This window comes from Perna viridis, chromosome 14, assembly GCF_037379345.1.
Source record: "Perna viridis isolate PV_CMFRI_1.1 ecotype Kerala chromosome 14, ASM3737934v1, whole genome shotgun sequence".
Classification (NCBI taxonomy): Eukaryota; Metazoa; Mollusca; class Bivalvia; order Mytilida; family Mytilidae; genus Perna; species Perna viridis.
This window is the reverse complement of record NC_142458.1, coordinates 6,480,255-6,504,240: the sequence shown is the minus strand read 5'-3', so window position 1 is coordinate 6,504,240 and position 23,986 is coordinate 6,480,255. Positions and strand designations below refer to the sequence as shown.

General features: G+C 34.7%; 2 protein-coding genes across 3 annotated transcripts; both read right to left on the bottom strand.

Annotated features, from left to right (window-relative positions):
• Positions 1-13,785: 13,785 nt before the first annotated feature.
• On the bottom strand, positions 13,786-23,151 carry LOC148597941 (uncharacterized). 2 transcript variants are annotated; one of them, XM_088561277.1, is made up of 4 exons: positions 22,995-23,136; positions 19,362-19,573; positions 16,615-17,004; positions 13,786-14,356 (listed from the first exon to the last, which is right to left on the bottom strand). In XM_088561277.1, exons 2-4 carry the CDS (start codon positions 19,417-19,419, stop codon positions 14,238-14,240), a joined length of 567 nt encoding a protein of 188 aa, XP_088417403.1. In that variant the 5' UTR covers positions 19,420-19,573; positions 22,995-23,136; the 3' UTR covers positions 13,786-14,237. The 2 variants fall into 2 exon arrangements, with proteins under 2 accessions (XP_088417403.1, XP_088417404.1); XM_088561278.1 differs by lacking the exon at positions 19,362-19,573 and having other exon boundaries at positions 22,995-23,151.
• LOC148597942 (uncharacterized) lies at positions 17,013-19,284 on the bottom strand. Its single transcript, XM_088562029.1, has 2 exons — positions 19,261-19,284; positions 17,013-18,538 (listed from the first exon to the last, which is right to left on the bottom strand). The coding sequence occupies exons 1-2, from the start codon at positions 19,282-19,284 to the stop codon at positions 18,272-18,274; spliced, it is 291 nt and encodes a 96-aa protein (XP_088418155.1). The 3' UTR covers positions 17,013-18,271.
• Positions 23,152-23,986: the final 835 nt, after the last annotated feature.

Genomic DNA, 23,986 nt, shown 5'->3' with positions numbered 1-23,986 from the left:
GAGAAATTTGAAAGTACCATGATAGCATGTGTTGATAGCAGTAAACCATTGACTATCTGAATGAATCGGTTGCTGAAAGAAACCTGAATACATATCAATAGATGTTAGAAAATTCGGTGATTTGTTGGAAAAAGTTTCAGTGTACAATCTTGTACTTGGCTATTCAAATAACGAAAATCGCAGCAAAATCTTTACTGCAATGCACTCTTGTGTCGTTTATCGGAAGCTTCCTTTGGCTTAGTACGCTTAGATACTAGTACAGCAAGGCTTGCTATTGGTACACTTTCGGATTCATTCACTGATGCAATAATGTTCTGACGTAATAGTTCATCAAGGTGCTCGCGTAGGGCCTCTTTTTACCGGGAGATGAACGGGTCTCTGGTACTTCGGAAGATAATCCGCTTTTAAAGTTATTCTATGATGCACTAAATCGGTGTAACCTAGATCTGGATTTTCGTCAGTCACAAACAAATTTTTGTAAGATTTTAAGCATTCTTGCAAGTTAGCTTTCTCTTTATCACTCAAATTTTCAGGCATTTCAAAATATGACAAGAGCCCATTTGCACGTCGCCAGATTGCTCCGATAACTGCATATTTTGTACAATTATTTGGTCCTCACAATATCTATCGAGTGGAGAGATAATATAGTCACTATCTAAAATCTCAGATTTTGACAACAATTTTCATTTCGGAATCACTATACTTTCATTTGTAACATTTAAGTAGTCTGACGGGGATTAGATTTCTGTTACTGACTGTAACTACAGTTTTTGCAACAATTATTCCGCTTTTGTTTAAATATTCACTACTTGATCATACGCCTGATTACCATACAAAATATTGTTTAACTTTCCGAATTCAACTAATTCTGAGTTCGGAGGAATAGTGACTCTTCTCCGGCTTTTTACTTTAGCCTCCTTGCAACATATTCTAAATTTGCTAAAATCTAGAACAATATTGTGCTTAGTTAAATAGCTGGTGCCGATGATAAGCGGATGTGAAGTTAGTGTGAGAACATAGACACTTATCCAGTGTTTGCCTCTCGACACAGAAACTTTTATGCTAGTTGTGCCTTTAATATCGATTGATTGTTAGCTAATGTTATCTTTTTATAAACATTTTTCATTGGACTTTTACAATTAAAATTTATGGAGTCATAAAAATGTCGAGATATAACATTTATTAAGCTTCCAGCATCAACCAACGCAGCTACATTTAAATCGTGTACTTTTACAGGCATGTACAAGAATTTGGACTTTTTCTCATTATCGGAATCAGTATAATCTGATGTTTCATCGGAAAATGTATCACTAACATCTTGAACTTTTAAAGAATTTGCAGTTAAATCATAGCTTGGTCGGCTTGGAGAAGGAGATCGCTGTCTGGCACTTAAGATTGACCGACCGAGGGAGCGTGCCCTGTGTCCCTCGGGGTTATCGTGTTTAACTTTAAACACTGAAATGCGGAATGGCCGTATTAGTTGCACAATTGGCACCTAAAATAAGTATTTGGCAAACCATTGCCATTTCATAGGCAATTTCGTTGTATGTGATCGACACTTGCACATTTATTGCAAGTAAATATTTCTAATTGTTCAGTTTTACACATTGGCGTGCGTTGTTCCCGAGCATGTTCGGTATTTCGTTCGGTTTGGTAATTATTTGCTTTTCACCTTTGGAGAGGTTCATTTTGTACCTGTAATTTCAGATTTTGCGTCATATGTTTGTTTAGATCAAGGGTCCGGAAATTTTGACAGCTCATGCCGGACATTTTATCAAGCTTCAGCTGACGTTTTTGTCAGTCTTCTACATGCACAGATCGAAAATAAACTTTAAAAAATGTTTGTATGTAGTTATATTAAGACAAATATTGGAAAGTGTTATTTCATCACATACTCTTTTACAAAATATCAGCGCGAGTGAACGAGTTCAGTTTCGACCACACATGGACGTTCTAAAATGTAAACACAACAGGCACTTAGGCAAACAGCCGGAAACTTCCGAGTGATGAAAAAAAATGTTGATTATTTATAAAAGAAAATCGCGAACACATTTTGTATATTGATTTAAATGGTCTGTTGACTTCTGTGTTAAAACGATTCAATCGACGAATTAATAATTACAAACTACATGTACGACTGATTCGTAGTTTCAGTTCCATGTGCTTTCGTTACCTCTGAAAGATCGGCGGGGAAAATGGTGGACTTGTCAATCTTTTTTCTTAATTAATAAATGTATAAAGATTCTCGGAGTTACTTAAATTAATTCGTATATGCAATGGGGATGCACGTGTACCGTTAATTCAATTATGCAATCAACTAATCAGTTAAAGGTAAATCACAGTCACAGGTGGCTGCACATCGGCTAAAATTGACACACATCTGTCAATTAATTTCCAATAAACAAATTAGGAGACTGGTAGACAGGACGTTTATACACTAATAAAACAACGCAGACTGTAATTTATAAGGGTTGACAATTTTTTTAAGTCCGATATTGGAAAATTGTCGGTCATTTGCAAAATTTGTCGGTCAATGACTGCATTTTTTACCGTTTCCGGATCCATGGTTTAGATGTACTTTGCTCAGTTGTGTTTTGTGAAATAGCCGCGGCTACACTTAATTGTGTGTAGTTTCTGTATCTACACGCCTCTCCCATTTTTCCTGCGGATAGTGCACTTGCACTAAAACTGTAGTTACCGGCCCGTACAAAGAACGCAAGTTTTTCTGGTAGACACTTCACAAATTTACATAATATTTCATGATCTGGTTTTGACAAAAGTTATGCTTTTTCGACAAGCGTGCAGTGATAATCCTCCAATGACTGAGATGGGGATAATTTGAGATTTTCGAAAATTTTCCATTAGAACTGATGGGTTATTCCAACTCAAATTGACATATTTATTTTTGAAGTGACTCTCAAATATTTCCCAGGTTTACTTTTTGTGACCTTTGTCGAGAGAATTAAATCACGTCACATCCGGTCCCGTAAAGAGCAAATGAAACGCTGCAATTCTACGCTGATGGTTCCCAGCATGTATGTTGTGATATGTTGCATATGAATCAAATTCATTAAGAAAAATTGAGCCATTTTCATGCGGGTAAACCCCCAAATTTTCTGCACACAGCTAGTTTTTCTATGATTGTTGTACTGGAGGTAGTAGAGGAGTGTCAGAGACGTTAGAAGTATTTGTGATATCGGACAGCTCGTCAAAGTCAGAAGGGGTTATTGAACTTGAACTTAATTTATCAACATTAAATTCGTTTTCTACCAAAAATCTGTCAGAGAGAACAGAAGAGTTGAACAGACTTGAACTACAAAACTTAAAATCGGTTTCTACATCAGACATACCTTTATACTAAATAAATGAGAATGATCTCACTCAAACACTTTTCATGCACAAATGAGGAAGACCTCATATTACTTTTATTCCATGTTAAGGATACATTGACAGTCTTGTAGTAGGGAAGACCCTAATTAAACACCTGAATGCTTGTCGTTTAAGTGAGAAAGATCTCACTCAGACCTTGAATTATATGCTACAAGTCTCTTGGTAGCATACATTCTATTTTCTGAACATCTATAGTAGTATCTGTAACTTTCTGTAAAAAACAACCTCTGCTTTCTATTAATATAATGAAATTGTTCTCAAATTGTATAATCAAGTCATTTGGAAACGTCCCGAATCCTTTCGTTAACATCCTCATTCAGAAAGAACTGGCACAAAATTACAAATTTCAAATTTACTGAGCTAATATTCACATCTTTGAATTCTCCACCATTTTATCATCTGTTGTTTGGGGAACGAGAGGTATGAGGTATATGTTTATATTCTTTAATTGTCAAATCCCAGAAATGAAAAGCACATGTACTTGCAACAGACGACACAAAAGGGAAAACGGTAGTATTTATTTTCCTATAGCCGACAATACTAACATTTTCAAGTTTTTCAGTAATTTCTAATTAAAACTAGGACTCAAAAACCATTTTTTGTTGTAATACTTTCATCTAGAGATTAGATAATCACCATGGGAATAAAGGTTGACCATCTTTTTTTTCAACCACCATCAAAAGTTTGAAGGTACCGGAAGTTTTGCATTTTTTTGGTTCCGAAACTCATTTGTAATTTGCAGTCTTTTTAAAATTTCATAAACACTTTGAAGGATAAGAACATAAACTTATTTGTTTTTTATTTAAACTTTAATCCTTTAAGGATCTGAGAGAGAAAAATCATCATTACAAACTTTATCAGTACACCAATCTGTCCTTTCAATGTTCTACTTCCTTTCATCTGAATAGGGTACACGATTGGTCAACCCAATGCAGGGAAATAAATACTACTATTTTCCTTGCAATATATTCCTGTTAAACGCATAGCATATTTGTCAGCATTATATATTCAATTAACAGGAATTATTATTTCAAGAAGTATATAATTTCATATTATCAAAGTTAAGTGGGACATATTCTTTTATCATGTCTAATTAGATTCCCGTCAGAGTGTCTAGTCAAAAGAAAGAGAACATGTTGTAAAAACAAAGTTACTTGGAAAATTAAGGAAATTCACTAACGATATGTGTTGTTTTAACATAAAGGTACTTTTAGTGCTGCGGACGGCCTAGGATTTTTCGAACTTTAACGGGCCTAGAGGGTATACGGCTATATCTCATGTCAATGGAAAATATAAATCTAGTTTTTGAATATCATTCTTTTTAACTGAAAAGTTGTGAAGTTTTCTGGTATTTTGCATTAATTAGAGGAGGGGTAAAAGATCAATCTACCCCAATACACTTTGATAAGCGATTTAAGTGAAATCGTTCATTGTAGATAACGGAAAATAAGTAACATGTAAAGATCATTGATTTTACTAAAATTGTATACATGTAACACGGAATCGTTTCCGTGCAATTTGTCTAGTTTACGGACTGTTTTATAAACAGACATATGTAAAATATTGAATCTATCTTGCGTTTTGATAAAAAGACGTAAGGTTTTGAGATTTATTTTTGGACATAAAAATATCATACATATTTTTTTTGTTGCATTTATCTTTATATGCTTGGAATCCAAATAAAACCTTCAAGACTTAGCCATGAATCAGGGATTCTCAAACAAAAAATGCGACTCGGGTGTTCATGATAAAGCTGGATTTCGTAATAAATTTGACAATACATGAACTGGGAACTTTGAACTTTGCATGTAAGCACGCCCAAACATGTACATGCATGTTGTCACAACATTTAATGTCTTATGATGTTTAACTGTGCGCCAGGGTAATGCTTGAAATGCAGTATCCTCTGCATTGGCGGATCCACACTGTAAAAAGGAGGGTGCCAGCCGGGGTTCCTCAGAAAAGGGTGTGTGTGCTAGGATATTATTTACTACTATTGTCAATTTTACCCATGAAAATGACAAATTTTCCAATAAAAAGGGGGAAGCCAATCTCATGCACAGGATCCACCGCTGCTCTGAACGGATTATACTAAACTAGATGATAAAAACAAACCAGATTCCTTGTAAAAATATTAATTCTAACGCAAAAATAAGTAAGAAGTTCAGACGCAATAAAAACTTTTAAGTTTTTTTAAACTCAAAAGACTTCAGTTTTAATTGCCGTATAAATAGGATAAAATGGTATCATAGTTGTTATAGAATATTAGATCAAAGGAAACATCATTGTTGCAGGCCAGTGGGTGGATCAAGAATATTAAAAAAGAGAGGGGCTCTGATCAAGACGTTTAAAAACAGGGGATACAATCTATTGTTTGCTATATTTACTGTCTATAAGTTGTTATCAACTTTCTTTTTTTTTTGCGGTGTAAACATACATGTACTGAGCAGTTGTAGTAAGTGGTTTGTGCATTGAATTGTGCATTACTTCTGTTGACATATTTTGACAAGGTAGAGAAGTTGTTTCGAACATTTACAATGTTATAGTTCTATTTTTCGGACAGCTAATCATGTCTGTCTGCTTCATGCAAAGAATGAATAAGTGATCCACTTTATGGTTCACTCTATTTCTGATGTGTTATTTTCTAACTACAGAATTAAAGATAAGAATCAGAATCAAGCTGTAAAAGTATCTTCGCTACTCCTGTAAATTTTAGGAATCGGAAATAAGCCACACATAATTTGGAAACTTTTCATTAGTCTATATGATAGTAAATGCCGATTTCATTTGAAATAATCCATTCATAAAAAATCTTTGTAACGTTCTCTTTATCACATACTAGATGACGTTTAAGCAATGCCAGAGTTTCCCTCCTTCGTTTAAACCGGATTGAAATCGTTTACATAAGGACAGACCGACGGGCTCTTAAGGAAAAAACAGAGAAGGCGTTAAAATTAATATCCTAGCAACGAACCTCGTCCAAACCCCAAGTTTTTTTTTGTTTTTTTTTTTTTGTTGTTTTTTTTATCATGCCTAGCCTGCTAGTTAATTCTTTAAATTTATATATGTTATTCTCATGACTATTTTGGTATTTTTGGTGCTTTGTCTCCACTATATGGATATCATATTCTTCATTCCAATTTCCTGAAAACGAACATTGTTAAGCGCTGGATTATTAAATAAAAGAAAAAATATGTCAAACTTTTATCTATCTGCTTAAAAAGCACTTAAAATCTTGATCAGATCAGAAAAGAAATTAATTTGGATGATATTCTTGCCTTTCTGTTGTACCAACAGTTCGGAAACAGAACAGGTTCTCCGGGAATTGATATCGTACTTTACAATTTTAGTATAATTATTACTTGAAATATGTGAAAATTTGCAACTTCAAACTCATTTGGTAAAGCCTATTTTGCAAATCGAATCAAAAACGTTGTGTTTATTTTATTTCTTATTCAGTAAAGAATATTTAGATATACAATGTAATAATCTACGGTGTCTTATTATCTTTTAATCTTTGAAAATGCACTTAAATGCAACCATTTTAGGGGCAACCTTGTCCTGTGATTTAATAGTCAACTTTTGTCGGAAAAAGTCCTTTTTTTTACATTTTTGAAATTGTATACATGTGATCTTTACATGTTATTTGTTTCCCAATACCCACAATGAACGGTTCCACTTAAATTACTTATCAAAGTGTATTGGGGTCAATTGATCTTTGACCCTTCCTCTAATTAATGCAAAATAGCAGAAAACTACCGTTTTTTACTTTGATAAGTACAATTTTCAAAAACTACATTGATTTGTCTTTCTATTGACATATGATACCGCGGTATACCGTCTAGGCCCATTAAACTCGAAAACTAAAGCACTTTCTGATACCTGTCCGCAGCACTATTTTGTTAGTAAGTTTTGAAAACTATTTATGCAACTACGAGGAATGTTCTAATTTTTGGTGTTATGTTATGCAAATAAAAGGAATTGTTTACATGGATAAAATGGGAACTGTTTTTGTTCTTTTGGGTGTCCATGCAATTAACAGTATGCAATAAAATGGAATCCACTATACTAATATACAAAAACACGAACCTCACAAACCCCGCTAAAAGCTGAGACAGAGCCTTAGTTTGTTTGACAGCTGTAGATTTATTCTTAAATATGTTGTTCACAGTTATGTTGGCAATTCTATATAGAAGTTATGGAATGTCCCAGATACTGACTTTAGCTGAACCTTAAGGGACCAGTTCAGTACATTTAACATCCGTCCTCGTATATAAAATTGCGTCGTCACATCGTTCTCGTACGCCATGAACAATGCAATATAGTTTCTGATTCTGTCCTAGATTCATTAACATTTTCCTTTATTTCAGGGGAAAATGATGTGGATCATTATTTTGATTCTAGAGTTATTTGTGGTTTCTGATGCCAAATTCACACCGTTCGAAGACTTTCTCAGGGTATCAAGTTCAATTAATCCACATTAACGGAACAGCTTATGGAAGATTAGCGGGATCGCAACAAGTGCCATTATTTTGGTTGGAAGGTTACAACATAAATCGAAAGATACCACAACAGAATGGAAATTGGATGTCTTTATCCCGCGAGTTTCTCGTCTATCGTGATTTCCATACGCGACAAATTTTGGAAGTTTTCATAAATCCTTTCACTGCAAAGCCAAACGAAGTATTCCACATTGTCAACGATCATGTGAATGGACAGATTTCGGAAAAGTTTAAAATTCCATCTGTGGCAATACCAAGCAATATCGTAGCGTTTAATGCAGATTACATTTTACAGTACCCCAATCCACTAGACCCAGAAGTTTACCCAAAGTTTTCCGCTGGGAAGAGTTACAACGGTACAGAACTTATCGCGTATTTTGTAAATCAATCAAAACTTGCCAACACGGACAAAGCAACTATTGACACTGCTACAACCTGGTCAAGGCATAGTCAATTTCTTCCTTGGTTTGAAATGGGACAAACAAGAGGTTCCATGTTTTATTCGACGTTTGCATGGAAATGCGTAAACGGAATTCAATGTGTCAGTCGAGACATTCTTCGCTTGATAAAACAAAAGTACAAAAAGTTTTTGAAAGCTCCAGACAAATACGAAGAGCCGAAAGACACCACATGGACTATCGATCAGCGACGGATGTTGAATCTAACCGACATCAATCTTCCAGCTGTCAACAGATCAATATCTACATCTTATTATTCTCACACTGACCCTAGGATTATACGCCTGTTATCAAAATCTGCATACCAGATTAGTTTTCACGCGTCCTTAATGACTCAAATAGTTGGAGTGAAATTTATCAAATTGCTTAACATGAAAGGCTCGTTAACACTCAAAGCGATTTGTATTCCTCATGGTTTTTATCAGTGAACTGTAACCGGAACTGCTTCGTATTTAGACACTTAAACATTGCATCCGATCACATATTGGGTCAATCCTATAACAAACAAGACGGTTAACGTTCCAATTATCGCTATAAGTGAAGAATGGGATCTCACGGCAGACAAATCGTACTCGACTTACATCTCCGCCATACAGACCATTGGCCTTACAGTGGTTCATGATAATAGTGGTATGGTCTCTAGTGGGAGCGAATATTGGTCCGTATCGTCTGCTCAATTTATATTTCCTGAGGCGGAGATAACTAAATCAAAGCCGCATTTTTACAGGACTTATCACAAGTATTGTAACTTGTTTGATTGGATGAATTTTGACAGCGTTAATGGTAACCTCGTCATCAAAGCAATATTTTCTAGTGCTCCTAGAACTGCTACTCACATAAACGTACTCATTTTATTATGTATTACTAATGTTATTATTTATAAGAGTAATCAAGGGAACCAAGGTTATAGCGGTAATCAAAAGAATGTAATCCAGGGACAAAGACCAGACATGGAAATCAGACATACACAACAAAGAACATAAAGTAACTAAAATCATACATACAAAGTAACAAAAGTAAATGAGCAACTCGGACTCCACTAAAAACTGGGAGCATGGACCGGGTGCACCAGTAGGGTAAGCGTCCTCTGCTTTTCTAGAAACACCCGCCGAGTTGCTCATAAAAAGTCAACTCCGGGGTAGACAAACGAGGAAAGGAAAACTATGACCCGTTGAATAAATCAGTTTTCATGGTGCTTATGGATACACCATAACGATCCACGAGTTCATGATGACGACCATAAAACATCTGTAGCGATGACTTCAATCTTGTAGCAACATAACCCTGTTCCAGAAGCCTATTTGTTTGAGTTCTACCGCGATATAAAAAGTCTGCGTAGTCCCGGCAAGCTCTAACATAACGTATGAGTTGTGATATGAACACTCCATACGCAGGAGCCGAAGGAATGTTGCCACAGATGAAAGGAAAGTTGACAATTCTGAATGAAAAGTCATAACGTTTGTCGTAAAGTTTGATCAATAGTTTTCCTTTACCATCGATTTCTAAGTGTATGTTAAGATATGAGGCTGACTTCACGTATAAATACCATTAAATATTTTTTTTAAATAGTGGTCTGTCATTCTGTAAATGAGACGTAAATCAATAAACTCTGTATGATGCACAGTTACTATAGTCACATTTGTAATAAAATATACGGATTCTGATATGACGTCATTAACAGGCTTTGAGACCACATGAGTGGTCGTTTTTCAATTGTTATATGAGTAGCACGTGACTTATTGGGCGTGGCTTGTGTGTTTGTGTAAATAACTGCCCACGTTAATCATGTTAATCATGTAAACAAATACATGTAATATTCCGATGTGTATCAACTGTTTTCAATCATTTCAGTAGCGTAAATGAACATCAAATTCATATCTACGAAAATATGTATGAAATTAAATGAAGCGTTAGTTTGGCCCTATTTAAGAGTTCGACGAAATTATGCATGTACTAGTATATGTAAAATCCATTTTAAATTGTTTTATTCACAAAATCAGTTTGACAAAATGTAAACAATGATCTGAATCAAAAGCAAACATTCATGCAAAGTATCAAATACACGTAACGAACTATAACAGGACGGAATGAAATTTGATTTATCACAATGATGGAAAGTGTAAACATGCGTTTTATGTTGCACGCATTGGCGTGCTAGGCATACCCTCCTCATACAGGAAGTTGATACCCGAAAGGAATCATCGACATGAAGCCATATACCAATCTGAAATGTATCTATTAATTGTAAGTTTTGTGACGAAAATTTTCCCTATCATTCCGCATATGGCTAAGTCCCATGTAAAAAGAAGTTGATATTCAACAGCACCGAAAATTGATAACAGCGTATGCTCAACCTATGTGAAGCCACACACTGAATTCATCCATCGGGTGCCGAGATAATTGTGGTGAAATTCGGACAGACAAGGTGATTCCAAAATACCACTGACTCGTTGAACGTTAATGGCAAATGCAAGGGTATGCTTAAATTATTTGACAGCAAACATAAATACCACAGTTTACACTATTCAAAATTTCAAAATCAAAAATTGTTCCTGCAATTAATTGCTGAAACAATGATTAATCTTTCTTAATTTTTTGAGTATTATAAAATATTTAATAGAAATGGTTTATATGTGGGACTAGTATGTCACATTTTCCCCCAAAACGGCAACAACTTCATATCTCAGAAGGACCTTAAAAGAGCCAACATAGTAGGCTCGACCTCACCTTCTAATGCTGAGATACTTTTCATGTGCCACTTTCCCATTCATGTTTATCAGATGCCTGCATTCGATAATTATATAAAACTATGATAGATAGAACAACATAGATTGTACATGAAATTAGCACTTTACAAGAGTTATCGTTATTTTCGTGATTTGGTTTGATTTGGTTGATTTTAGTGGGAGGCAAAAGTGACGTTTTCTCAAAAGTTTAGATCTAAATGCAGAAAGGACTATTGTAACATAAAATAACCGTTTGTATATCCCCCCCAAAAAAAGCATCGTTTGTTTGGTGTGTTGTTCTTCACCAGGAATCACCTTACCATAAGCAGCGTCTGATTTTATATGGACTGGTATTCAAAAAATCAATTATACAAAATATGTTACCATTTCAAATGCAATATGGTATTGAAAATATATAAATGCACCACGTACTAAACCTAGCATTTTCGTCTTTGTAAGATAGAAGTTATTAATATCATAGTAAACGTCATTATCTGACTCGTTTGGTGTTTCTTCCCACCATTACTAACATTTTCTATCGGGTAGGAAGATGCTGCAATAAAATTTTAAAAAAAAACGTAATAGCATAAATAAATTTAAAATGATTATATGCAGGCGTGTATGGTGGAAAGGTTTAGATAGACAATAACATTGTACTGACTTAAAATAAAAACAGCGTGTGAATGACAGACTTCGCCGAGTGTTTGTTTGTTTGTTTGGTTTTTTTTTACCTTATTTTTTTTAAATCGGGCCGAATTCTTACATCGTTTTTATTTCTAGTCTATTGTTTTTTACCCACTAGTAGCCCCGAAAGAGACGCTTCGATAAACATGTGGTCCTAACAAGAGTAGAAAAAAAGTTTGCTAGAAATATGTAGGAATGAAGTTTCTACTATTTTTCAACTAAGAACAGTTAATATAAGTCTATAGAAATGTCCATTACAGTATTTTAACCACTATAAAGTGCAATACTGATGAATGTGTTATATGAAATTACAATTACAAAGTAAACTTAAAGCTTATATTCCACTAAAATCGGGAGTCTGATGGCAAAGAGTAATTAAGGGAACCAAGGTTATAGCGGTAATCAAAAGAATGTAATTCTGAGACAAAGACCAGACATGGAAAACAAACAAACAAAACAAAGCACAATATGAATTTTAATTTAGGACATTGTTTCTTTTTTTCAGTTCGGGTCAGTTCTGCTTCTATAGACAAATAGTAATGTCTGTTTTCTGTCTGGTCTTTGTCCCTTGATTACATTCTTTTGATTTCCGCTAGAATCGCGGCTCCCTTGATTGCTCTATTATTGCTACTATTTTTTGTACCCTGATATCTTGGCTTTCTTTTTGGTGTCATTTGTACAACAATTATTTGTTTTACTCGAATGCATAAAAGAAGAATGTTTCAAATACTTAAAAATGATCACGTGGTCTTTCTTCAAACGCTTGTTTCTTTGACAAAGCGGCAAAACAGCGGATTAATGCTTCTAATGTTAATATATAAATAGGTCTGCAAAAATCCCATAAGGTTAAGAGATTCGTTACAAGTATCTGATCCAAAGTCTGATATCATCATTAAATATATTGGTAATGCATTTTGGTTGATCAAATAGAACGAAAACGGTATAAAGGAGTATATCTTGTTGGAAAAGTGTGTGTGTGTGTGTGTGTGTGTGTGTGTGCAAAAGGTTCAAGCTATGATCATTTTTTGTTCGACAACAAGACTCATACTTTAAGAGAAAAATGATACAACATACCTGATAATTCTTTAGTAATAAGGTATTTTTCATTCACGGGTCCAGAGTCTGTGCGACCTTTTACCTAACACAGATATACACCTCCGTCATTTGCCTTCAGTTTATCTTTTGGAATCTCTAGAATCAGCTGTGCTTTATAAACCGGAAATATAACTGATTTGTTCACATTTGATCTATACTTTAACTTATCACTTATCTATACAGGAGTAAAATTCGTTGAATTCGAAGTTTGGAGGACAGGTTTTATGAAAACAAGGTTGTGTAATTTGTCTGAAATTTATTTCGGCATCTTTAAAAAGTAAATTTGATTGTATGTTTCGTTCTTTGCTTGGCATCTTAGAATAAAGTTGGTATTGAAACATGTCTGTGATCCACTTTTTACCAACATAGGTGAAAAAAAGATGAGAAATGTACATTTAATTTCAACGTATTAACCAGTTAAGTCCGCCTGTGGACTGTTAAGGGAAAATCCTATTTGAGATTTCATTATTTCAGTAGAAAGTTCAAAAATGTTTTGTTAACCTTATCATAATGATCAACTGTATTTCTTATCTGAATATAGAAAGAAGAAGAAAATAAGAAGAAATCCCATGAATGCAAAGACTTTAATATCATTCTTGTCTAAACAAACACTTCAGCCTTTTTACTTTGGAAAAAATGGACTCTGGAATTTCCAATAGCTATTTTGTCTTATTGTCGTGGGATTTTTTTCCCCTATAAATAGTTAAATTTTCTGTAAATCGGGCTTATTCCAAATTTAACTTTCACGTATTTTCATAATAATGATAATAATGCTTGTACACTTTATCCTCATGTGGTCGGAATTAACGGGCTGGATCAGTTACCATTTAAGTTATTGACACCAAATGTCGACGACGACGATGACGACAGTATGATACAATTGCAAAACCGGATTTTTTTGTGGTCGTATTTATTAATAAAAATAAAAAATAATTTAAAAATGAAATTTTATTTTAAAAATGTACTTAAAAAACAAAACAAAATAGGACTAAGTAAATTATAAATGCTGTCTTAAATGGTAAATAAATAATTGCGGACGGAGTACCAACATGAAGTTAAACTTTATTTGTTACATTTCCAAATGCATGGCAAGAAACATGAAAGTGGAGACCAGTTGTCAGTTGCGGAGGGAGGCATTAAGAATTGTTAAAGTCCTTAAAATCACCGATGTATACATAACTGCAATAAGTTGTCCTCTTTTAATGAACTGACGTTTTCCGCTCCATTTCTGAAAACACAATGTATCAATGCCAAGCCGGGAATTAGCTAGTCAGTGTGTCACCAAAACATTAAATCCTGAATATACCCGTTGTCGAATATGCATTGATATATGCACGATCAGATATAGGCCTTTTCTGAAAATACACGTTTAGAGCACCCTGTTACTCTATTAGCACAAAATTAGGAAAAAAAGTCACAACTAAAATGGCAGATACCACTCTCAGACTAGAAGAGATTATCCCGCTGTCACCTCTGGCATCTTGATTGGTACATGTAATTCCTGAAACAAAACAAAAACGTTTAGATTTGCAGTTTTGATGATATAATTGTAAAATGAATTATTAAAAGTTCCATAATGAATTTAAACCTGCACCTAAAGCTGAGGTCGCTTACCCTACCAGTGCACCTGGGTCTATGCTCCCAGTTTTTAGTGGAGTCCGAGTTGCTCATTCACTTTGTTACTTTGTATGTATTATTTTAGTAATCTTATGTTCTTTGTTGTGTTTGTCTATTTCCCATGTCTGGCTTTTGTCCCTGGATTAAATTCTTTTGATTTTCTCTAGAATATCGGTTCTCATGATTACTCTTTAGATCCCCAAACAGATCTAAAATAGGAGGTGCACAATTGGAATATGCAATGAAGATTCTGTGAAAGTTCAAAAAAGGTGCACTTCATTTAGAGGTGTAGGATGAGTAACGAATAAAGTAGCGTTATCCTCTTCGTAACAGAAATACGGACAGAAGGACGGACACCCCGATCTCTAATACCCTACATTGAAAGAAGCTAAAACACAAAAGAGTGTGTCATCTAGCCTTAGCACTTCAAAAGTTGTATGGTCGTCATTATGAACTCGTGGATCGCTATGGTGTATCCATTTACACCATGAGAACTAATTTGTTCACCATGTCTAGTTTCCTTTCTTCGTCTAACGCGGAAGTGACATTTTATGAGCAAAACGACTATTTTTTCTAGAGAAGCAGTGGATGCTTGCACAGCCAGTGTACTTGGTCCATGCTACTAGGGTTAATAAAGTCCTGCTTGCTTGCTATTTAATTTTGTTTCTAAGTGGGTGCTATTTTTTTTTTCATGTTCTTTGTTGTATGTGTCTATTTTTCTCGTCAGGTCGTTATCACAGTAATATGATTTTTTCCATTACAGTTGAAATCCCGTTTCCCATGACTTTTCTTCCAAACCAAAATCTATCGTTAATTTAGTAGAATATTAGCGTATTTGTAGCGTATTTGAAAAAAATGCTTCGCAGAGCGTAGCTATATATATGCACACAGAGGCTGAACCCTGAGAGATGGGGCAAATATGGACATAAAATACAGCTCTGAACTTGATTGCGATTAAATATATGACACAATATATATATAAGTCAAAAAGAAGCTTACTTTAACAAAAAATCCAACATCAAATTTCATGAAAATTGCTTGAAGCGTTCTGAAGCTATCGCGCATTTGTGTTTGTGTACAATACCCATCTTTTATATATAGTCCAAAAATTGGAATAAAAAGATAATCAGAAATTCATAACAATTGAAGATGGAACTAGCATCATTAGTAATAACCAATTTTCAAAGTTTCGTGAAAATGGATGCAATCGCTTCCGAGTTTGAACACCCCCTTTTTTATGAACAAAATTCCTTAACTCTAAATTGTAAAATCGGGAATGTACATAAATTAAAAGGGGGTTTATATTAATATAAATAAACGATTTAATAAATTTCCATTGACATTACTGCAAAAAACACTCCTTTTGTACAAATAAAGTCGAAACCGAAAAGAGGGAAAATTTATAAAAAATCGAACGGCAGCTCGCATCAATAGAAAGAACGCTTCACGAAAAAATCACAAAATTGGTGGCAGTATTTTTGTGTTATTGTTCGAAGTGTGAACGACGGAGGACGCCGGTGTACCATAATACATCCCGTCTAGATAGACGGGCGTGTAAAAATGAAATGAGTTTGATTTTAGCATAATATTATCATTAGCATCATAATAAGCACAATTTATTAATTACATGTAAATTATTAATCATTATTAAAATATTTATTTTATGAGCAACGCTAATTTTTGGCCTGTATGAACAATGCACAAACTTTGAATAATAGCCGTTCAATACTTTCTGAGTTACATTTTACGCAAAGTAGGCACCATCAACAACATACAGTGACAAAAACATATTGAAAATGTGGGGAAACATTACTCGAATTTCTCCAAAATATGAAATGCACTTCTACAATATGTATACATTGGTTCTATACGATTTGAGTTACTGTTACAGTAACAGATATTACATAGTACATCTTAGTAGATTCAACAGAAAAAAAGCCGCAAAAAAATGTAGATTTATCGAAGTTCTCCTTGATAATATTTACATAAACATTATTTAAATTTTGAATGATATTGGTTCAGTAGTTTTTTAGTTACAGATTACACAAAGTAGGTACCCCCTAAGCGTGACTGACTGGTTGCATGACGGATGGGATACTACAACTGTTTTCCCGGTTGGTGACGTAGGTAAAATTCGCTTACCTTGTTTCTTAATGGTGTAACTTTCGTTGATAGGCTTGCCACCCTCTAAACCCTTAATTTCACATTGATAATCACCCGCATCCTCCTTTTTATAGTCATCTTTATGAATTTCAAGAACAAGTTTAGCTTGGTGAACTGGGTAAATGATCGACTTGCTTAACGATGCTCTGTGTTTTATTGTTTCACCATATTTCACCCAATTTATACTAAATTCTGTAATATCACCGTCTGGGTATTTGGGTGCAATAAATACTTCATATGTTGCATATGGAGAAATCCTAAAGAGTTTGATACTGTTTATCATTGTTAATGTTCGTTCAGTATTTCCTTCACATGTTATCCTGAAATCCTCACTATCACATGGTTTTGTTTCTACTGTAACAACTAAACCTGAAAATTAAGGTAGAAATAAATCAATGTAATGATTTGCATGATAACATTAGATAACACAAGAATCGAGTACTATTATATCAAAAGAGTGTAAATGATACCAGTTCTAATTTTGAATATATACTGTATTTAAGTAGCAGTCTTTACAAAAATCAGGCAGGAGGTAATTCATGCATGTTAAAAACCCACCAAATTCACTTTTATTTTTAACTTAGTAATTGTTACAGACCACAAAACCGGTCTGTCATTTGGAGATAAAAAATATATAGATTGTGTATGAAAAATAGGGTCTTCTCTATACTAATATACCCTAAACCAGTACTATATCTCATAGAACAAATAACTCAACTACTGCTGTACGTATAGACTGACTAACTGTACGTATCTTTTCTGAGCTGCCGCTTTTAATTCAAAATTACAAAGCAAATTCACAACATATAATTATGTACAAAACATTGTCTATACTTATCATTTCATGTTCATCGTCTGAATATAGCTGAAATATTGCTGCTCGGACGTTAAACCCCAAGAAACAAACAATATACTATAATCATAAAAAAAACATACAAAGCCATGTTTCGTGGCCGACCAGGAAAAACCAGTTATTATTTTTTTTTCTTGAAACCTGTGTGCTTTTGTTAATGCCAAGCGAAACTTGAGTGAAGGACCTCACTTGAGCATATAAAAAATACTCAATCTAACATAAATTTTAAGACGACTGAGAAATTTTAGTCCGAACACTACGCCTATACAATAAATTAAACAAAACAATCCAAATACGGTTATTTTTATATAAAGTCATGCCATAACATATGTATAAAGACCAAAAATCCAGCTAAATTGAGCATTTTTATGCCAATGAAAAATTAGATGTACACAGTACAAAAGCGAATCTAGAATTAATCATAAAGTCCCTTTATATTTACCACTACAATTTTTGCCGCCAAAAATTCATACGCCTAGGACATTCTATATACCAATAAGACAATAAATTCCCGCTATACTGCGTATCGCGGGAATTATTTAGTATTCTCTATACTAATATACCCTAAACCGGTACTATATCTCATAGAACAAATAACTCAACTACCAACTTAAGTTTGTTGACTAGCTCGCTGTACGAATAGAACAACAAAAATAGAGTATGAGAATAAAAAAAATATAAAATATAAAAACATACGTTAAATTAAACCAAACGAATAAAGTGTGTCAAAAATGCGTGAAAATACATATCATCCAATGTCCAAGAAATTTACCAAAATAATATTTACAATCCCAAATGCTCTGAAACCTGTAATCGGTTTAAAACTGAATCCGCCACATAACCGTCTTTGCTTGAATCACTCTTCCACCTTCCGTGCCTTTTCCAGCATCTATCATTAACCCCTGAATTAGCTGCCTTAGTGGCACTTCCTGAAGAATGACCCTTGGATACCAATACCTCGTCTCCAGCTCTATACTGGTCTGTTTTACTCTTACTAATTTTAAAGCCCCGTGCAGGTCCGGGTGTTAAAAGAGTAGGCCTGCAGCAGCGCTAAGCTTGTCGTAAAAGGCGACTAAATAGTGCTCAGAACCCTCCGCTTTGCCCACAGAGCAACTGGGATGTGTGCCCCAGGTGGTTGAATGGGGTACCCCTGGCGTGTTACATGCTGGGGTTGTCAGGCTATAATACGGAAAACCTGACCGCAAACCATAGTGGTGCACCGTGTTGGGAAAGATGCCACGTTCCTCGCACGTTAAAGAACCCTACTGTGGTATTCTCCCGGAGTAGGAACCATAGGGCTCCGCCACAGGAGGCTAAATTGCCCGACCCTACCCACCTCTCCCTATTTCAAGTGGCAATCAAAATTTATCGACCCCATTGTCCTTGTGTCCCATCCCTTTTTCATTTCATGTTCATTTTGTCATCCATTTCATGTTCATCGTCTGAATATAGCTGAAATATTGCTGCTCGGACGTTAAACCCTAACAAACAAACAAAACAAACTAATTTTAAATACCAAGTAATCTTCTTTAATTGCAACATCACTGCATCTAATTTGACTCAATTCACTAAAGCACAAAAAAGCGCTGCAACTTAATAAAATCATCACAAGATCTCTTACAACTGTCAAATCGTCAGAAGACTGAAAAATGCTACATAAATGGATTAAATTATCTAAAGACACTGGGTCTTTCTTATTCACAGGGGCCTTAACAGTTCTCTTAGCCGATTCCACTAAATTTTGTACAAATGTGTTGCTTGTGGGATCTAACTGACCATAAATTTCGTGAGCCCATTTTATAGAATATAAAGCAGAGTTAACAGTACTATATGTAGCACCACTGTCTAATAAATTTACAAAATATAAAGTTACATGAATGGGAGAAGCAGGCAAAGAAAGTAAACCATGTTCTATACAAAATCTTTTCCATTTCATAAAACTGTAATAGAGTTTTTTGTCAGTATTTTCACTTCTGGCATCAAGTAAACGTGTAGAAAAACTTTTCACCAAGTTGTGTAACGGATGTCCATCTTTAATTCCACTATCCTCTACAGCTTCTTTCACAAACTTTTCAATGTTTAACCCTGTTCAAAATATAAAAACGCCTCAATCAAAAATAATTCTTGTAGAATTACTCGTAGTAAATTACGCAATAACTTGCAGAGTCGAATTTACGCAAATTTTCGCGAGAGTCGAAATTCCCATGTTTTTGGAATTAAAAAAATATATTCTGACTACGAAAATCGCCACAAGTCATCAACAGAGTCCCAGGTGTATCAATTGTGATAATATTGAACGTAATTAACAAATAAGCTCTTTTTACTATAGAATAAACACCCTAGGGTGACTGGATAGACTACCCAGGTATACTTCGTTCAGCATTTTTCTAATCGGCGTTGTGACGTCTATTTTGCCTTTTACGGACTGATTTGAAGTTTACACCGGATCGAAATTTTGGTCTACATCACATAAAGAAGAAACCACATCACGTAAAGAAGAAATCACTGCACGTAAAGAAAAGAAAATGCACATAAAGTATTTAGAGATCGACATAACGTAAAGATGAAACGACCTCACGTTATAAGAAAACCACTGCACGTAAAGATAAATCCACATAACGTAAATATATGTTGGCATAACGTAATCACAAAACGACAGAACGTAAAGACAAAATTAAAGAACGTAAAGACGAAATGGCAGAACGTAAAGACAAAACGACATAATGTAAAGATGTTCCTACATAACGTAAATACAAAATGACCACATGTAATTATAAAACCACAGCAAGTAATATAAAATTGACAACACGTAAACAAATGTGTATCTCATCAGACAGTTTAGGCGTTCCATATGGAACTCTTATTCTTTTCATTATCTGCCCTACTACCTACTACAGTATTCAAAGCATTACTGGACACTAACAGATTAGTGTTCATCCGAACATCACTCAAGTCACAGACCGACTCAAAACAATCTCTGTCCTCAGGCAGGCACAACAAAGCCTCCGTAGCCTATCTCTGAGACATCTGTGTAAGCCTTATAATCATGAAAATCTGACTCATGTAGATTAGCACCTTTCTCATTCAGAGAACGAACAGAATTCAGTCAAAATTTCAATTCTTCAACAGCTTGATTATCAAAGCAACCAGCGACTTCCAACTAGCTCTAAGGACAATGCAGTGGTATAATTCTCTTGTCCTCAATCTTACAAGACTTCCAAAAACTACTTATATAGAAATCATTTGTCCCACAATACAAGCAACTAGCTTTGCTCTGTACAAAAATTTTGCCTTTACTAAAATCATCAAGCGTTTTTGCAATGCATGATAGCAACCTATCAAATCGTCTTGAGTAATTTTAACTTTGCCGAGATACATATCCCACTCCAAACCGATCCATATCAAATTTTGCTGAGGATACCAAATGCATTTATCTTCAGCTATAAGAAAACCAAATTCTGATAAACTGTTTCTGATATAATGACTAGCCTTAACGGCAGAAGAAAGATCACAGGTACCACCCAAGCCGTCATCAAGATGTATAATCATCTTTACACCATCATTTCTCCAATATCTAACAATCTCTTTCAAAACCTTTGTAAAAATATGTCCTCCACTTGCAATACCAAAAGGAAGAACATTAAATACAAAGTATTTAGTTTTGCCGTCAATAACCCAACCTAAATATTGCTTATGTTCTTCTCTTATTTCAATATGATGGTACGCACTTTTCAAATCAAATCTAAAAAGATAATCACCCTTTTCAAACAATTCTCTAGCCACTGATGCATCCTCCAATTTACATTTAAACTGGTGTATGCAATTGGTTATATGTCTACAATCCAAAACTAATCTCGGCTTATTCGATCTACTAAAAGCTACTGTTAACGGACTAATAACAAGAGATTTACAATTAACCTGTGATATACAACCCTTTTCTAATAATGTTTCGATTTCATTTTCAACAAAATCCCCGTTATCTCTCGAAGATTTGTTATTACCCAAAAACACCCCATGCGGCAACTATTTAAAAGGTATACCGTAACCCTTTATTATTACTTGTAATATGTAATCAGTGGCTCCGGCTTGTTTCCACTTGTGTTTTGCCGCTCTCAATTTACCTACAGGTGTGATCGATTTATTTGATGTATTTAAATGCCTAGTCAATTGATCGTCACATTCGTCACGGTTGAGTAAACAAATACCACCTTTACCGATAGGTAAGTGAGAATCATTTACCGTTAGGTAAGTGAGAATCATTTAAATGGGTAGTTTTCATTGTCAAACTTTCATCAACAAAATCAGCTTAAAAGCTGCTATTACAATTAACACCTTTATTAAAAGTACTTAACTACTTATTCTTCTCTGGGCATTCAAACTGCCGGAGCCCTGGCTTAAAACAGATGAAACACACTCCCGGCCTCTTTATTAATTTAGCACCACAACTACTATTAGCATTATCTGTAGAAGTTGAAGGTCTTGAATATGGAGTCTGCCGTTCCTTTTTGGATTTCTCTGCTTTCACCTTTCTCTCCGCACGCGTTGTTGCCCTCATAATCTTCCTATCGTCTTCCGAATCTTCGGCCAACGGTGTTGTAGTGTATTCTTGTACTAACCTCACACCATGCTCGGACGAATCCGCCATTTTCACAAGTTTCTGACGATAATTTAAAAGTTCTATACCTTCAATTATCTTCTTTTTAGCTTGCCCGGACTTTTCATCGGACGGTTCCAAACAAGATTCCGCTTCCTTAAGTGTCGCATTCAGCTTCTTGTTAAACTTGAACTGATCCTCACAGCTCTTTCTCTGGAATTTATAGATATCGGCCGTCAAGATGTCGGTTTGTAGTCTTCTCATCTGTGCCTCTGAACGCTCTCTATGCTGATTATCAAACGCCTGCAATCTTGAAGTAAAAATCCCATCTAGTTTGCTTAAAAAATTCGTTTTGAGACTTCTGAATTTCCTCTCCAACAATGCGCTTTACGTTTGTCTCTATGTCCATCGGATCCATTTTGTCGACCGGCACTCAGAGAAAAATTAGATGTACCCAGTACGATTAATCATATAGCCTCTTTATATTTACCACTACATATTTTGCCGCCAAAAATGCATACGCCTAGGACATTCTATATACCGATAAGACAATACATTCCCGCTATACTGCGTACCGCGGGAATTATTTATACTTTGCAATTAAGAGTTTCAGTTCTTGATTTGTTAATTATGATTTGGTAGATTTTAATTGGAGATAAATGTATGGTTTTCTCAAAAGTACAGATCTGAATACAGATAGGGCTATTTTTTGATAAAAATACAGCATGTGTAGACCGAAAAATCACCGTTTGTTCGGTGGGTTTTCTTCAGCATGAATCACTTTACCAATGGCAATGTCCGAGTTTTACATTGACTCGTACATAAATAAATTACATAAAACGTAAAATCGGCACTACATCTTACCATTTGAAAATATATCTAAATACACTAGTAAATAACATAAAAACTTACCTAATGTAAACAAAATCACACAAAATGAAAGGAATGTCATGTGTTTAAGATATGAATTGCTCCAGACTATTTATACAGGTATATCCCGTCATTCGTTTAACATAGGTGTTCAAGGTGTTCTAAACAATAAAACAGATATTCGAACTGTGTTTATTTAAATCAATTATTAAGAGCATGGCTGGGGATTTCCATCACCTTAGAGGATCGCGAGATTTTGAGTCACCGAATTAAATATGATATGTCCAGACTAATCGATATTGAGTATTGGGCCGCTTTAGACACTCTTCCTCCCCTCCGCCCCCCCCCCCCCCAAAAAAAATCCCTTGTACCATGCTAGAAGCTTTAGGGATTGGGTGGAAAATCCGGTGATCTGAGTATTTTCTTGGTCTTTTCGTGCTTTTTTGTCTACTGTTATCGAAACGTTTTCTTTTTTCGTATTATGACTAAAAGAGAACAGGCTAGAGGTTTATATTTATGCATAAGGGGCCTGACGCCTTCTGGAGCTACACAGCAAAAAATGCAGCATGTTTTTCATTATGTAAAGGACCACCATTAAAACATAATGTGTCTATTTCTGACTAAAGAACTAATTCATGAAAAGCATGTACAATGAAGTACAAACATATGGTAAGTGTATGTTTTCAATAAGATTTCACGAATAGAAAGAGTGTGGTTTTCATATATGATTTTCGATAACATATGATTAGAAGTAATTTTTAAAAAACACAAATATGTATGTTTACCAAACTGGCATTAAATATGTGTTTCCATTTTTTTTTAACAAATGAAAACATACCGTTGCATTTTGTCCTGTGTACAAATGTAATCCCTGCGACCCCAGTTTTACGGTGAATGTGTCCTCCGCTAAAAAAAAAACTTTAAAACCTAACGTATTTTTTTTCTTTTTCCTTGTTTGAGGACATGTCATAGGACCAATATGAAAATAAATCTATTAATCAGTTGTGTAAAATAAAGAGAAAATATTACTTAAT